The sequence below is a fragment of the Plutella xylostella genome, chromosome 17 (genome assembly GCF_932276165.1).
Source record: "Plutella xylostella chromosome 17, ilPluXylo3.1, whole genome shotgun sequence".
Classification (NCBI taxonomy): domain Eukaryota; kingdom Metazoa; phylum Arthropoda; class Insecta; order Lepidoptera; family Plutellidae; genus Plutella; species Plutella xylostella.
Genome location: NC_063997.1, coordinates 329,287 through 344,937, shown reverse-complemented (window position 1 = coordinate 344,937; position 15,651 = coordinate 329,287). Strand labels below are relative to the sequence as shown.

Below are 15,651 nucleotides of genomic sequence, written 5' to 3'. Positions count from 1 at the left end.
TCTTTGAACCAGACAGAAAGGCCTCTCATACTGCGTTTGCCTGTTCGTGGTCTCCACTCGAGAACTCGTCTACCCCAACGGTCATCGGTTCTTCGGAAGATATGACCAGCCCACTGCCACTACAGATTGCATATTTTGTCAGCTATGTCGGTAACCTTAGTCCTCTGACGGATAACCTCATTTCTGATATGATCCTTCAGAGAAACCCCAAGCATAGCTCTCTCAATAGCATCCTAAGCTACTTTAAATCGGTGGACCAGTCCTAGCGTCAGTGTCCACGTCTCTGCACCATACGTCATCACTGGTAGGACGCACTGGTTGAAGACTTTTGTCTTCAGGCTATGAGGAATAGCCGAGGAGAATATGTGACGAATTTTTCCGAATGCAGCCCAACCCTGTTGGATGCGCCTTGCAGCCTCCTTGTCGAAGTTGCTTCTGCCTAGCCGAATAGTCTGCCCGAGGTAGACATATTCTTACACAACTTCGATTGTTGCCTCACCAACGATGACCAGCTTCGGTTTGATATGAGCATTGTACCTAACATGACTTTCGTCTTGTCTAAGTTCATACCGAGGCCTACATGTCGGGAAGCAGCATTTAGGCCACTTAGCATTTAGCTGAGTTCCTGCTGAGATTCTGCCATAATAACGATGTCTTCCGCGAAGCGGAGGTATGATAAATGTACTCGCCATTTATACATATGCCATGTCTGTACAAGTTAAACGTCTTAAAGACATCTTCCAATGCATTGGTGAACAGTTTCAAAGATATCACATCCCCTGTCTCACTCCTTGTTGCATTTGGATAGGTCTTGTGGTCCTGTACTTAGACAGTCATGGTAACGGCATCGTACAGACACCTCGATATAGCGCCAGTCGATTTGTCATCTCTGCAACGATTCCAAAACTGCCCAGATCTTGATGGAGTCGAAGGCTTTTTCATAGTCAACAAAGGCTAGCTAGACTCAGAGGCTGATTATACTCTTCGGTCTTCTGTATAATCTGACTTACTGTGTGGATGTGGTCTTTATTGTACTAAAATTGATCCGCGATAGGATATATTAATAAATTAAAAACCTTCACATTAACGCGCGTCTTAGGTTTTTTGTTTTTGTTTATAACACTTATATATCCTTTTGTTAAAGTAAGAAAATTTGAATTAAGAGTAATTTTATAGTAACAGCCTTACATAATAAATAAATATGAATCTTTACTGTTATTTTACTAAAGTATACTCAGTTTTTTCGTCCTTTGGCGACCCCCCTACAGAAGCTTCGCGACCCCCCAGGGGGTCGCGACCCACAGGTTGAAAAACACTGCCCTAGATTAATGCATGTTTTTAAATATTATAATAAATTTATTTAGTTAAGATACTTACTGCGCCAATGCCACCATATTTATAAACTGCCTGTACCCTATGGGAGAAACTGGTTTCTGGAACACAGTTTTTTAACTACTCTAGGAGCTAGTTGCTCAATTATATTATGTAACCCTGTATGTTGGTAAATAAAGATTTTATTTATTATTTATTATATGCTTACTTCATCCGCATCACCTTTTTAAAACTACCCTAATAGGAAAATAATAAGACTAGCTATGGCTGTCGGTATAGTTACTTCTATGATAAATTATCATGCGCGTACCAATCCTTACTGTGTACTTACTAACTATGCTGTATTTCTTCGGTAAGTACAGTCAACATAAAATAATCTTATTCTTCTTTCACGTGATGAAATCGTCGGTATTTTTTCCAATACGTATCATTTACATTACGGCTAATAAGAGTATTACTTTCCTATTACTCGGTGGTCCCTCGCGGCGGAAACGGATACGGAGGGATAATGCGTCCGACCTGAACCAACCTTTTTCTTACCTAATGTCGGCATCTCATTCGCAGAATTCGGGATGAAATTGTACCTACTGCTATATGAAGACAGATTGCCTAGTAGATAGGTTGTATCTCAGTAAGTACCTAAGCGGCTAGGCGATTAGAAGATAATTCTAATATGATTATTTCATTCTATTACTAATTACTTTATTGTTTTCCGGGGGTGTTAGTGCTTGCACCGGGAATGGAACATTCGAATGGAATCTTGGTGAATGAGTAAATATCTCCTAAAGTTTAAACTCCATAAACATCTTACACCATTCTATTCTCTGTGGGGGTGTAACCTGGGCCAACATCATTTCCTATCACTCTGGTCCACCATTTTGTATACTTATATTTAGTAGGTAACTATTATTATGAGACGTGAATTGATTGAATGTCACACAACCAAACTCTTGAACATTAAGATTAATATGGATTAATGATAATTGCTTGGATAAGGAACACATAAATCATGGAATGTGTGAAAATCTAGTCATTAGATGTGAATTAGTTACTGCTTGTAATGGCAGCTCTGTACAATTTTGATACCTACAGGTCCTGCATAGATAGGTCCTTACTTTCTGTTGTATGTCCCTTGATTAATGAAAACTGTAGGTAATATAATACCTTGGTAAATTATAACTAATAATAATAATATAATAATATGTGGGGACATCTCACACACGGCCATCCGACCCCAAGCTAGGCAGAGCCTGTGTTATGGGTATCGGACAGCTGATATATCAACACAAATACATAGATAGATACATATTAAATATAAATATCAACACCCAAGACCCGAGTACAAATATTTGTCTTTAAACAAATATCTGCCCCAGCCGGGAATCGAACCCGGGACCTTCGGCATAGCAGTCAGGGCCACTAACCACTACGCCATTCGACCGTTCGAACTCTACGATGATGATCTCTATATGCCATGTTATTTGAATATAAATGAGAATGTAAAAAAATATTACACAGCCAATAGTCAATAAAATATTATTTAATTTGGGAAACCTATGTATAAGTTGCTATGATAACACTTAACTAATTGTTATTAATAAATTATGAAATTAGGTAGCAAAATTAAGACTTTATTTCTATTCAAATCTTATTTATTTAATGATTCATATAAACTTAAATAATACTAACAAAGTTAATACCTAGCATTTATAGTTTCAGTGTATATGACAACACATACAAATCTAATCTAAAACTAACAGCATGAATATTTTAAACATCTACCCTATTTATAGTCTACTAGCTGTTCCCGCGAGCTTCGCTTCGCCTTAAAAAGTTTTCCCGTGGGAATTCCGGGATAAAAAGTAGCCTATGTTTTTTCCCACGGTCTAGACCATATGTATACCAAATTTCATTCAAATCCGTCCAGTAGTTTTGGCGTGAAAGAGTAACAGACAGACAGACAGACAGACAGACAGACAGACAGACAGACAGACACAGTTACTTTCGCATTTATAATATTAGTTAGGATTTTTCAGGCTATAACCCAAACACTATGGCAGCAGCACAGGTATGACAAACTCCACTGCGATCACATCAGGTGCTCTCAGCAAGGCCGAGTCCAGCTGCACAGCGGCCGGAGTCGTCACGTCCCGCACCAGGATCTCCGAGCCGTCCGGCTTCCAGCTCGCAAATGTGGCTGTTAGTGTCGACTTCTCATAAGTAAGTATGTTGCATGGTTCCCCTGCAAGTGTACATAAAGGTTTCCTAACTGTTGTTTTTAAATAGGCTTCTGAAGATTATGCAATTTACATAAGTACTTATTTTTAGACATAGGTTTTAAATTTTGTGTTGCTTTTACTTTAGAATTCTCTCTTATATTTACCAGTCAGCTCTTTGATTCCACGAAGAAATAACTCTCTCAACTTGGCTCGAGCCTGCTGTTTCTGTAGAGTTTGTGTATCACCATCAGAGGAAGTCATGACTTTTTCTATGTTTTTCAACCCAGTATTCTGATATATACTATAATATAATATTGACTTATTTATTTTAAAGTTACATTAAACAAATAAATCTTTTTTGTTCACACAAAGCAACCAGCAAAAGTTTGTAAACAAAACATAACCTAACTTTTTTGTATTTTTTTTACAGTACAGTAGTTTTTTTGTACAGTAGTTTTTTTAATATTTTTGACTCATTCACAGAGTAAGTTAAGCATATTGGATGGTACTTATTCTGAGAAATATGAAAAATTATTCCGGATTCCATTAATCCCGTTGTACACAAATCCGATAAAGGAAATGGGCCTCCTTCCAAGTGTAGAGGGTTATTACTCTGACTATTAGGAGACATCATCTCATGACACAAGATTTAACATCATGTTCTTCATAATAGCATAATGGGTCGATAAAACGTTAGAGATGGACTAGCTTGGCCACCGCGCACCGTGGTGAAAGAATTAGCCATTCAGACTACTTCTCTGTCACTGACTTCCCTCGAGTAAGTTCCCTGGGACCTAAGATATTTTTATATAACAAAGGTAATTTCTATATAAGGGCTGTCTATAACTATTTAGACAGGACAAATAGGTAGACCTGCCCCGGAAGGGGATCGAACCCAGGACTCTCGCTCGGCACTACTGTTAGTTATTAACCACTGCTCCATTCGGTTATTTTCCAGGAAAGCCTTAGCGAGCCTCCAGTTTCTTTGTTTTAAGGTGTGCAAAAGCCACGGGAAATAATAGTTAATAATAAGGCCGCCGAACCAACAGGAAAACCTTGTGTTTGCGGGAACAAATAAATGTTACGGCACACATTTTTCGCTTTGTGTTTTTTGCGCAGCCGAGTTTTTGTAGCTCAAAGGACGAGCGCTTCTATACCTACGGCGGGAATTTGACAAATGAAGCACATTCCCTACACAAACAACTACTAAGTGGTAAAGTAAAGAAAACACTATTTTAGTGTTTTGTAGGTGCTTTCTAGGACAATGTGGCGCCTACACCTTGTTTTGTAGTGGTTTCTAGGACTTCTGTGAATTAATTATACTGTAATTAGTAATCTTACGGAATTCTGACAGTTATCAATTTTAGACAAATCAGAGATCGCAAACCTTTTTGGGCTGGGCACTTTTTCAATACGAGTCTGGACATCTGAGACTATAATATATTTTTTTAGTCCCTGTATCCATTTTATTAAGTGCGGCGCTCCAAATATAAGGGTATTTACCTACGGTGAGAAATAATTACCGTACCTAAATATATCACAAACAGTGAAAAATACAATGAAACATAATCTCAATTAGTTATCTTATATAATTATCGCTGTCGTAGAAAATATATCTAAAAACAACTAGTAATTCTTTTTGAAACGGTAGCCGTAGTACGTAGCCTAATGAAAATCAGTCAATGTGACAGATGCATCGTGACAGTCATTGACCTCAGAAAAAATATATCTCATAAACCTCTTTGGTGATAGCTATCACCATAAATATCACATCATAGCACTTCCACGTCTATACCTTGAAAACTCACTAAGCGATTTTGATGAAACCTACACTTGGTTCCTACGGTCGGAGGATCCTCCCTTTGCCATGGGGAAGCGCCTCCAGCATCTCCATACTGCCTTCCTAAGCTTGGACCATTTCCCACCACGCTGGTCCATTGCGGTGTTGGTGGGTTCACATATCTAGATGTTTTCCTTCTCCGTAATAAAGATGGTATACATTGTACTTAAATTCAAAGAACTCAATGTTACCTACATGTCAGCGCCGAGATTCGAACCCGCATCTCTTGCTTGAGAAGCGTGCGCTTACCCGACTGAGCCAGTTGGACTCGCGCTCTGAGTGTTCCGTACAAGTCTACTTAATCACCTGAGGTAGTTTTCCTTTTAATTTCATCATAATTATGTACATCTATACGAAATATCAGCTTGATATCTTTACCCGTTTCCGAGAAAAAGAATGGTGACAACTTTTTTTCCTTTTGCGGTACGGAACCCTCAAAAAGAATAGTGACAATCGGATCAATCGTTTCGGAGATATGCGTGGACAAACATACATACCAACAAGCATATAAACATACATAGGTACATAAACATTTATAAAATTTTGAATATTTGTTTATTAGCCCTAATATATTGTCATATGTCAATATTTTTATTTTATTTATTTATTTATTTATTTATTTAACTAAAATTGCACAACATTACAGTAAATACTAATTTGTTATACATTTAACCTTAAATCTAATAAGTACAATAAAAATAAAATAAATCAACATAAACACAACTTCTTCAAAACATTTCAACAATGACTATAATTTAACTTATTCCTATCTTACTAACTATAACATATTATATTTAAGGTGACCTTTGTGAATTCACCCAAACTGCAGTTATATAAATCCACACTCTCATTAACTTTATTTAATAATCTTAAGGCCCTAGTAAGGGGTGCCTTCGCTAGCAGGTTGGTCCTGGCTGGCGGTATGCTGAGCAGCCGGCCCGCGCGGCGCCGCAGCCCCCGCGTGCCCTCACTCGGCACCACCAGACTTATGTTCTCCAGCACTGCGGGGTTTATCAGCCAGCCTCTTAACACCTTGAATACTGTTGTTGCTAACGCTAGGTGATAGGTCTCTCCTAGCCGCTAGTGTTGTGTACCCTACCATCCCAGTGACAAATAAGCTTGGATATAGCAACGGGTATCCGGGATACACTCCATATAACTTAAAGTATATAAATCTTAAAAACTTATTCTGTATTCTCTCCAACATCAAACTATATTTAGCTTCATGTGGAGCCCATATGATTGCGTTGCACTCTAATTTACTCCTCACTAATGCGTTGTACAATGCCTTCACAGCACTTATATCTGTAAAGCCATGGCACCTACGGAGCACAAAACCTAAAATTTTGAAAGCACTTTTACACGTGTCTACAATGTGATCACGAAAAGATACGTCCGATGAGATCCGGACTCCCAGATCCCGCACCGAAGTGACCTGCTGCAGCGCGGCGCCGCCGGCCAGCGTGTACTGGCGCTGTCGCGGGGCGCGCGCGCGGCTGAAGGAGATCTGCATGCACTTCGATGCGTTGAAATGCAGCTTGTTCTCGTGACTCCACTGTACCACTCTATCTATATCCCCCTGTAGCCGGTCGCAATCACCCTCGTCACCAATTCGTAACAACAGCTTGAGATCGTCCGCAAACAACAGGCACGTGGCGTCCCGTACGATGTTCGGAAGGTCATTAATCATTATAAGAAACTCAAGGGGGCCCAGGTTGCTACCCTGACTTACTCCCGAGTACGTGCAATATGGTTGCGAGTAACTGCTGCCAAATTGCACGTACTGTTTCCGATTATCAAGGTAGCTACTGAAGAAAGTTAGTGAATGCGGGGTACACCCGATGGCAGCTAGCTTATTCAACAGCACATCATTATCCACGGTATCAAAGGCCTTCCTAAAATCAAAATAAGCTGCATCGACTTGTACCCCTGCATCCACTAAAGGAGTGACATAGGACATGAAGTGAAGAAGATTACTAGAAGTACTGTGGTTTGGTCTAAACCCATGTTGACATTCAGAAAGATGACTTTGTATTTCATTATACATTGTTTTATGCAGCGCCGATTCAAAGACCTTCGCAAACACCGACAGGACAGCCACAGGCCTATAACCACTCACGTCCGATCCCACCCTGCCCTTAGGAACCGGAGTGACGCGGGTGATCTTCCACAGTTCAGGGTATATAGCTGTTTTTAAGCTGCAGTTATAAATGTAGAGTAGGGGTTCTATAAAAACCTCACGACAGTCCTTCAACACGTATGGAGGCACGCCGTCGGGGCCGGCGGAGGGCTTGGCCTGCAGGCGCGCGAGGGCGGCGGCCACGTCGGCGCGGGCCAATGGTGCAGTTCCAATAATCTTACATACATACCGAACATATATGTACTTACCGAATAGACAATCTTTTTTTGAAATTGATTAAAAAGGTTTATTATCCCTGAATTTAGTAGGAAGTGATGCCATGCTAAAGAATAAAATAAAGCAATTAAAATTAATTCGATACATTGGTCGTGAGTCGTGATCCTACTTCATATTATAAATGCGAAAGTTTGTAAGTGTATGTGTGTATGTATGTATGTATGTATGTGTGTATGTTTGTTACTTTTTCACGTCAAAACGGCTGAACCGATTTTAATGAAATTTGGAATGGAGTTAGCTGACACCCTGGATTAACATATATGTTACTTTTTATCGCGGAATTCCCACGGGAAAACTTATTAAGGCGAAGCGAAGCTCGCGGGAACAGCTATTATATTGAAATATTTGTTATTTTTGTATTAGTTTACTTGAGCAAGTAAATATTTAGATTTATCTTTTTGTACAAAAATATTAAGAAAAAATTATTGCCCAGAAATGGATCGCAATTTTTCCTTTTTTCGGTAAAGAACTTTTTTAGTAGCATCACTTATAAAATGTCAGAATTCTTTCCAATTAAAAATTAGAGATTAGGTACCTACCTACACACATAGATTTTAGCTAATTGGGTATGGGTTATAAATTAAAACAAACGAGTAATTAAAAACGAATAGTTTATTCTTCTCAATGTATCGCCTAGTCGCCTACAGGTTCACACGTACGTATGCAATTCATACTAACATTATTCTCACGTGACATCATTTACATTAAAAATTAAGAAATAACTTGGATAAATACCTGAATCACTCCGCGATGGATTCTCGGTACAATACTAACAGTGTCGGCTTCAAACAATATTCAAGAGGTAGCTAGATGTATACAAACATTTACCATTTAAGCGAAAATAAGAACAGGTCCATTTTGGTGCAATCTACATGCATATTTAAGTCTAATTGGGATTAACGAGCTAACATTTATTATAATCAAGTTTCACAGATTGTAAATTATTATTCTAAGTCACCTCAATGCCGTTGGGGGTCGAGTCTGGCGGCTTCGCTTGCGTCTGCCTTCTTCTGAGTTCTTAAAGTGAAAGGTACCTCTTTATGGCGACGCGACGCTGCCAACTGAAAAGTCCATAACAGCAAGCTAATAAAGGGACCTCTGACCTGTTGATCTTGAACACTGATACCAAACAACTGCGAATCTCAAAAATACATAATCACTTATTATTATTATTATCAGTAGGTAATAGGTAAGTGGTACCTAATTAAGAAATAATTCACAATAATTTAAGTTGGTTCCACGGTTTCAGAACATCACGATTCGCAGTTATTCAGGAACAGGTAGGTAATATAGGAGTGAAAGTGTAGGTTGTTATTTTTTCAGAAAAGCAGCAAGTTTTTGGTTTATTCAGTAAGTTTGACACAGTTGTAACTCCAACTTGTTTTGGTACAGTACGGTATGAGATGTTGCCTGTCTCTACAGCATCTAAAAAGACTCTTATTTATTGCACAAATAAAGTCTCGCGAAACATAAAAAGTAAAGAAGCAATAAAAATAAAAATGTTTTGGGTCAAAGTCGGAAGATTTAGATACTAAGTTTTAGTTCTCGACTTGTTTGTACCTAGTTCATGTCAAAACACAAGTTGTAGGTACTGCAATAACGAACACGTAAATAAACTTGTGACCCTCGTCTTTGGAATTACGTTACAGCATTGTTATTTGAAGGATCTTACGAAGTTCGTAAGAAAACATATAACAGTACAAAGAGACTACTGAATAAAATATAAATATTGCTTTATCGTGACGTCGAGACATCCCATACCGTACATAATGTAAAACTGTCTGATGCCGTGTTCGCCGCATGCCTGTTTGAACATATTCTTGTTTCCACACAATTTTCTAAACAGCTTTAGAATCCACCTCAAAGATGATATCGACGGGAGACTATGTCCAATCAGAATGCGACAAAAAGGGCATCGATTATAAAACCGGCTGCTACACAACACAAGGCGAGGGTACCTGCAGCGCACGCTCCGTGACACAGCATCACATGTGGCCAGTGTGGCCATGTGTAGGTATTACTACAGCCAGTGTGGCCATGAGTAGGCACTACATGGGGCCAGTGTGGCCATACATCAATCGAACAATGTCACTGCTACAACTAAGACGAAACGACGCAACCTAGTAAAAGTTATTATATCACGCTTCAGCTTATGGGACGGTTAATTGAAACCTGGATCGTATGTGACGTACGATTGGAGTTTAAATGGAATTTAGGGAACAAAATGTTGTTTTCAAAGAGTGAATGAGGCTCGTAGGGAGTACCTGGATCGCTTGGCGTGGATGTATCGGATATCTCCCGGACTGGACAGACATGATTATGTTAGGAATACCTCGCAACGACGCCGGCATTTAACGTCTCTATCGACGAACCTCTGCATCAAAGACGGTTGAAGGTGATCGAGTGAGCGAACATAAACCTAATCGTCCGTCACTAGGGTCGATTTTGTCTGCGAGGTTCGCGGATTCGCTAAAACCTTTCCGCATCGAGTGGACGCCTGTCAATAACCAATCAAATACCTGGCGGGTCCGTGGCGTGCAGACAACTACTATCGACACGCGAGTACGTATGCCAAATACCGAAGTTCGATTATTTTGGTATCGCTACGCATAAAGGCTGTAAAACAACAGTGTTCACTTTATTACTTGTCTCGTTATAACAGTTTGGGTTGGTTGTTTGGACGGGTCGGTTAGAGTGGGGGTGTGTGAGAGGTGTCGTCTCGCTCTGGCGGGCGGGAGGCCGTGTGTTAGACAAGGAGGGCAGTAGGGGGTACTCACCGGGTGCGGTGCATGTGATACCTCAGAGTGCTAGTGGCGTTCGCGGGAGCGCCGGCGGGACGAACGCTCGTGGGAAGAACCTGACAACAAAACGGGTATTTTTTTAGGATATGACAGATATTTAAAGTGTATTCATGAACTAAAATTAATTAATTAATATACACTACGCAATACACCTAGCAGATAAGTTATTCGTTAGAATTACGGGGTATGCGCTGAGACTCTAAAACTGTCTTTCTTGGCACTCTACTTCCATCATCACCATCATGTCGACTCCGCAGACATTTCTATTATTCTTCTTAGCTAATCGGTTACAAACACTAGCTTAGGGTTTATCACTCTGTTGCTCAGATTACCGTTAGTCGCTAACTGCCCAGGTAGCACGTATTATAAGGAACAAGTGATACGTCACGCGGAAAGCTCCTTTCAGCTACCCTTCTATATCAATTTGAGGAGAATAGTGTCAACTCACGTCGGTCCTTGCGGTGTCGCCGCTCGCGGTCGCGCTCGCGCTCCTTGTCGCGGTCGTCGTGTCGCCCCTTGTCGTCGCGGCTGCAACACACACTCATATTTAGTGACATGTGATATAAGGTGGAGTTTTGTACGCTGAGCTGAAGTTGGGACGGGGGTGTGGGGAGATACAGAATGTACAGAGATAAACTTATAGGTTTGATGTACACAAACTGAATAAGTATGAAAGGGAGTCTAAAAGGTAGTCTAGATTTTATAACTTAAAGTAGTATGTAATAAAACAGTCTAAAAGTTACTTTATGCACATGACTGCATCTGGTATGAAACTTGATCACTTTCAGGTACGGAAAAAAGCCTGAGTACAATTAAGTATGTACTTTCAGGTAAGTACAGCCACTCTAATAACTTAATAAACTAACACAACACCAAAGACTGCACAATGCAGTTATTTTAGTGCAAATTTTTCAATCAAATCGTTTCAATATTAAACTAAAATCTGCTGTCAGAGAAACGTAATTAGACCGTCAGGCGCCAGGATCATTTATAAATTTTCTGTTATATTTTGTTCTTATTTATACTTAAGTAGACATGTAATCCTACATATCGACAAACTTTGTGCAGAACGCCTGAAGGATTAAATTAATTGAAAAATTTGCCCTCTGTAACTATTAAGTATACAACAGACACACCTGCACAACTCGCCGCTTACACTGTGTAACACACCCTACGCAACACTCACCGACTGCGCTCTCTATCCTTATCTTTCCTTCCGTCCTTGTCGTCGCGCTCCCTGTCCCGCTCCCTCCCGAGGCCGGAGCCGAGCCCGCCGCCGCGCGCGCCTCTCTCTCGCTCGCGCTCCTCGCGCCGCCGCCGCTCCTTCTCTTGCGTCTCTTTCTCGAGCATCTGCACCATGGCTTCGTAGGCTTGGCGGAGCTTGAAGTAGCTGGAAGGTGGGGTTGGGGTTATAGGGATGTTGGTTGGGTAAGATGTTTGAAACCGAATAGATTGATATTCTTTATTTGTACGCAAACAAGGAGTTACATTACTAAAAGGGGTTTATACTAACCAGAAATTCAGAGATATATACCAAAAACCGAATGATTGGACTTTCACACCCTCCTCTCCCATAGCTCAATGGCTAAGGGTGACAACTTTTGATATTTTTAATCTATCTAATTAGTCCAAATAAAGTTACGTCAAAAATTGTGTTCCCTATATTTTTTTCTTTCACTGGCCTTAAGGCCAAAGGGCTGGTTTGCAGCTAGCCCATAAATAAGAAACCGCTGACACCTCACCTCATTTGGGAAGACTACTTTGGTACATACCTCTGCCTAGTAGAGCTCTGATGTTATTGTTCACTAGTTGTGTCCCTATATCCCATTCCACGGGGTAAGACATCTGACAGAACCTTTATTACATTCAAATAATAGTAGTTTTTGTGTGTCAGATGTCTTTCCCTGTGGAATGGGATATAGTTTAGTAGTTGACCAGTGTGCTCACCCGACGTGCTGCTTGCCGGACAGGTGGTCGTCGATGCGCTGCTGCGCGTCGCCCACGATGAGGAAGGCGCCGCACACGGGGCACACCTCCATCTGCTTCTCCTGCGCCGCCGCCATCTCCGCCGTCATCGACCAGTGGCTGATGGAGAAGGAATGTACTGTTACTAGGTGAATAAACCATGCATGCATTTGAATATAAATATTTCTAGCTACACTGCCGCTTTTGGGCGCTGATCAAGGTGGGTAGTAGACAAGAGAAACAACCATAAGAGTTGTATGCCTATATTCGACTGACCGGCAGTGCTTACCCTATAATAACATAAGAAAAAATCGAATATTGACTTTGCACAATCACAAGGCCTAAATCTCCCGCACATCCATTATGCAGTAGATGAGGTTGATTAACAAATTAAAATTTACGCAGAAGAAACCATTTAAATATTGCTTGCGAAATAATTATTTTCTTCTCATCTGTTGACACAGTCAGAATCAGGCTCATGAATGTTCGCTCACCTGTTCTCCTGCTGCTTGATGAGGGAGTCCTTCTCCTCCTTGAGGCGGTCGCACAGCTTCATGAGCCCCTGCGCCTGCTCGATGTCCCCGCGCGTGCCCGCCTCCTCTGCGTCGCGCATTAGGGAGGTCACCTTCTCTGATAGCAGTTTCACCTGGAATGGGTAGACAGTTATGTATGTACGATACGATAGTGCAGTAGGAGGGGACATTTTTTGTTAGTGCTATGTTAAATATGTATTTGGTAGAGTTACCTGTTCTTGGTTCTTTTCGGTCTGAGCTTGAGTCATTGGAGGTCCTTCAGGCTTAGAATTCATCAACTCTAACCGCTGCTTGCCTTTTTGTATTTTTCCTGAAATATAAATTGATAAGTAAAATGTTACAATAAACATAACAGTTATGTACCAGTATCCAGTAATGTTCCACCGCTCAACATGTACACATTGCATCACATTTACTCTATGTGAAAAGATTCTGTGTCCTTATACCAAAACACTTTAACCTTGCTTTTCTTTGGGATACTTTAACAAACAATGCAAGAACCACAACTCACGCTCAACATCGTTGATCATGTGGCGGCAGAACCGCAGGAACTCTTCCACATACTGAGACTTCTTGTAGGAGCTCTCGGCCTTCTCAAAGAGTTCCTTGACCTCGTCGTCGTGCACCTTGGGGCACGCGCCCAGGTCCGCGCGCGTGTTCACGAACAGGTCGTGCGGGCAGAACTTCACCATGTAGTATTTGCAGTACTGGAACCAATGAGGACAGTTAAGGTTTTTCGTTGAATTTGGGACTGATAGGAATATCCGGAAGACATAAGGTAAGTACCTAATGAATATACATAGAGGTATAAGTGATGTATATGCATGCAGACTGCAGAGCCGTCGCTACATTATTGATAAAACATAATGCGGTTGCGGCTTGTCGTTATAGATTCCTCTCTCTGGCATTGTTGTCAAGCAATGTCGATTTTAAAATCTCATAATATGAGCAGCCTAAGTGTGGTAAATTGTAATAATGTTTCAACTTACCTCAGGATCTTCCCAGTTGGGTTTCTTGATCTTTTCATTCGGGTTTGTGTTGCGATGTCTCCCCATGAGCTCATCCAGCAACTGCGCTGCTGCCATAACCGCCATGATGGCAAGATTACTTTGTCACGCAATTAATTCAATAATAAAATAGATGTCTTCGCTTCACAAATACAAATAATTTGTGAAGACCAAGCCAGACAAAAATTATTTTCAATAACCAAAAGTTCACAAAGAAACAAACTGCTCACAGCTCACGGCCATATTTGTTCACAGAACAGATAAGTAAGAACATTTAAGATGCATACAGATTACATAGCGTAGAAGTTAGGCCAGTAGCCAAGCGAGTAGACATCAAATCAAATGCCACAGGCTATAAAGATAAAATTTCCGTCAGAGTCAGCCTGCCGTCCCACCCAATCTGTCAGTGTCATTTATGGATTGGATTTGTTTGTGTATTTCGAGTTGGGTCTTAAAATTGTATTAAAATAAATACCGTATTTATGATAATTACCAAAATTTATAGAAGTTTTGGCAGTCAATTTGATGTTAGTTGTGATTTAGTGCTTGGTTTGCGTCACCACAATGGGTGCCCTATTTGGAAAATCGAAGAAGCCAGTTAGCAGAGTGACTGAGCAAGATAAGGCAGTGTTGCAGCTCAAGCAACAGAGAGATAAGCTAAAGCAGTACCAGAAGAAAATAGAATTGAACCTTGAAAAAGATAGACTATTAGCTAAGAAACTTCTTGAAGAAGGCAAAAGAGATAGAGCGAAACTTCTCTTACGGAAAAAGAAGTACCAAGAACAGCTGCTATTAAATACTGATGCGCAGTTAGAGAAGTTGGAGCAGCTGACACACGACATCGAGTTCGCGCAAGTAGAAATACAGGTAAGTTCATTGAAGTTTTTTATTTATATTTTTCTTTACTGAAACTTTGGCAAATACAAGATAATTTACAATACCAATGAACATACCCTACCAATTACCTACCACTAAATCTATGTCTTTATTCCAGGTTCTGGATGGCTTGAAGTCTGGAACTGCAGCCCTGAAGAAGGTCCACGAGATCCTCAGTATAGATGAGATTGAGCAGATAATGGAGGAGTCCAAGGAGGGCATAGAGAAGCAGCGGGAGATTGATGCTGTCATCTCCGGGGAGCTCACACAGGAAGACGAGGATGCTGTGGAGGCAGAGCTGGAGGCCATTCTGGATGTGGGAGACAAGCTGCCCGATGTGCCCGCCGATGCACTGCCCGAGCCAGCCACCAAGGAAACTCCAGAAAAAGTTACCAGCAGTACAAAGAGAGTTGCACTTGAAGCTTGATTCCTACTCAATGTTAAGATAAATTAATCTGTTTTTATATCTATAGGTGTATAGTTAAGTTTATAATCTTTAAAGCCTGATAATGTGTTAGGTGCTTTTATTTTTCTAATATCTACCAATTGTAAATAATGTAAGCACTTGAAAATAAAATATTTTGCCATATTTTCAATTTTATATGATAATTTTTATGACACACCATATATTTGTAGTTAACCTCCTTTTCACTTTCAATAAT

At 40.5% G+C, this 15,651-nt stretch overlaps 2 protein-coding genes across 2 annotated transcripts; one reads left to right on the top strand and one right to left on the bottom strand.

Moving 5' to 3' along the window:
- Positions 1–8,401: 8,401 nt before the first annotated feature.
- LOC105398471 (luc7-like protein 3) lies at positions 8,402–14,341 on the bottom strand. Its single transcript, XM_048626639.1, has 9 exons — positions 14,096–14,341; positions 13,618–13,813; positions 13,319–13,416; positions 13,068–13,219; positions 12,556–12,693; positions 11,795–11,998; positions 11,057–11,136; positions 10,585–10,664; positions 8,402–8,868 (listed from the first exon to the last, which is right to left on the bottom strand). The coding sequence occupies exons 1-8, from the start codon at positions 14,198–14,200 to the stop codon at positions 10,615–10,617; spliced, it is 1,023 nt and encodes a 340-aa protein (XP_048482596.1). The 5' UTR covers positions 14,201–14,341; the 3' UTR covers positions 8,402–8,868; positions 10,585–10,614.
- Positions 14,342–14,509: 168 nt separating this feature from the next.
- LOC105398469 (charged multivesicular body protein 6-A) lies at positions 14,510–15,578 on the top strand. The gene is made up of 2 exons (XM_011570582.3): positions 14,510–14,980; positions 15,108–15,578. The coding sequence occupies exons 1-2, from the start codon at positions 14,678–14,680 to the stop codon at positions 15,414–15,416; spliced, it is 612 nt and encodes a 203-aa protein (XP_011568884.3). The 5' UTR covers positions 14,510–14,677; the 3' UTR covers positions 15,417–15,578.
- The last annotated feature ends 73 nt before the right edge of the window (positions 15,579–15,651 follow it).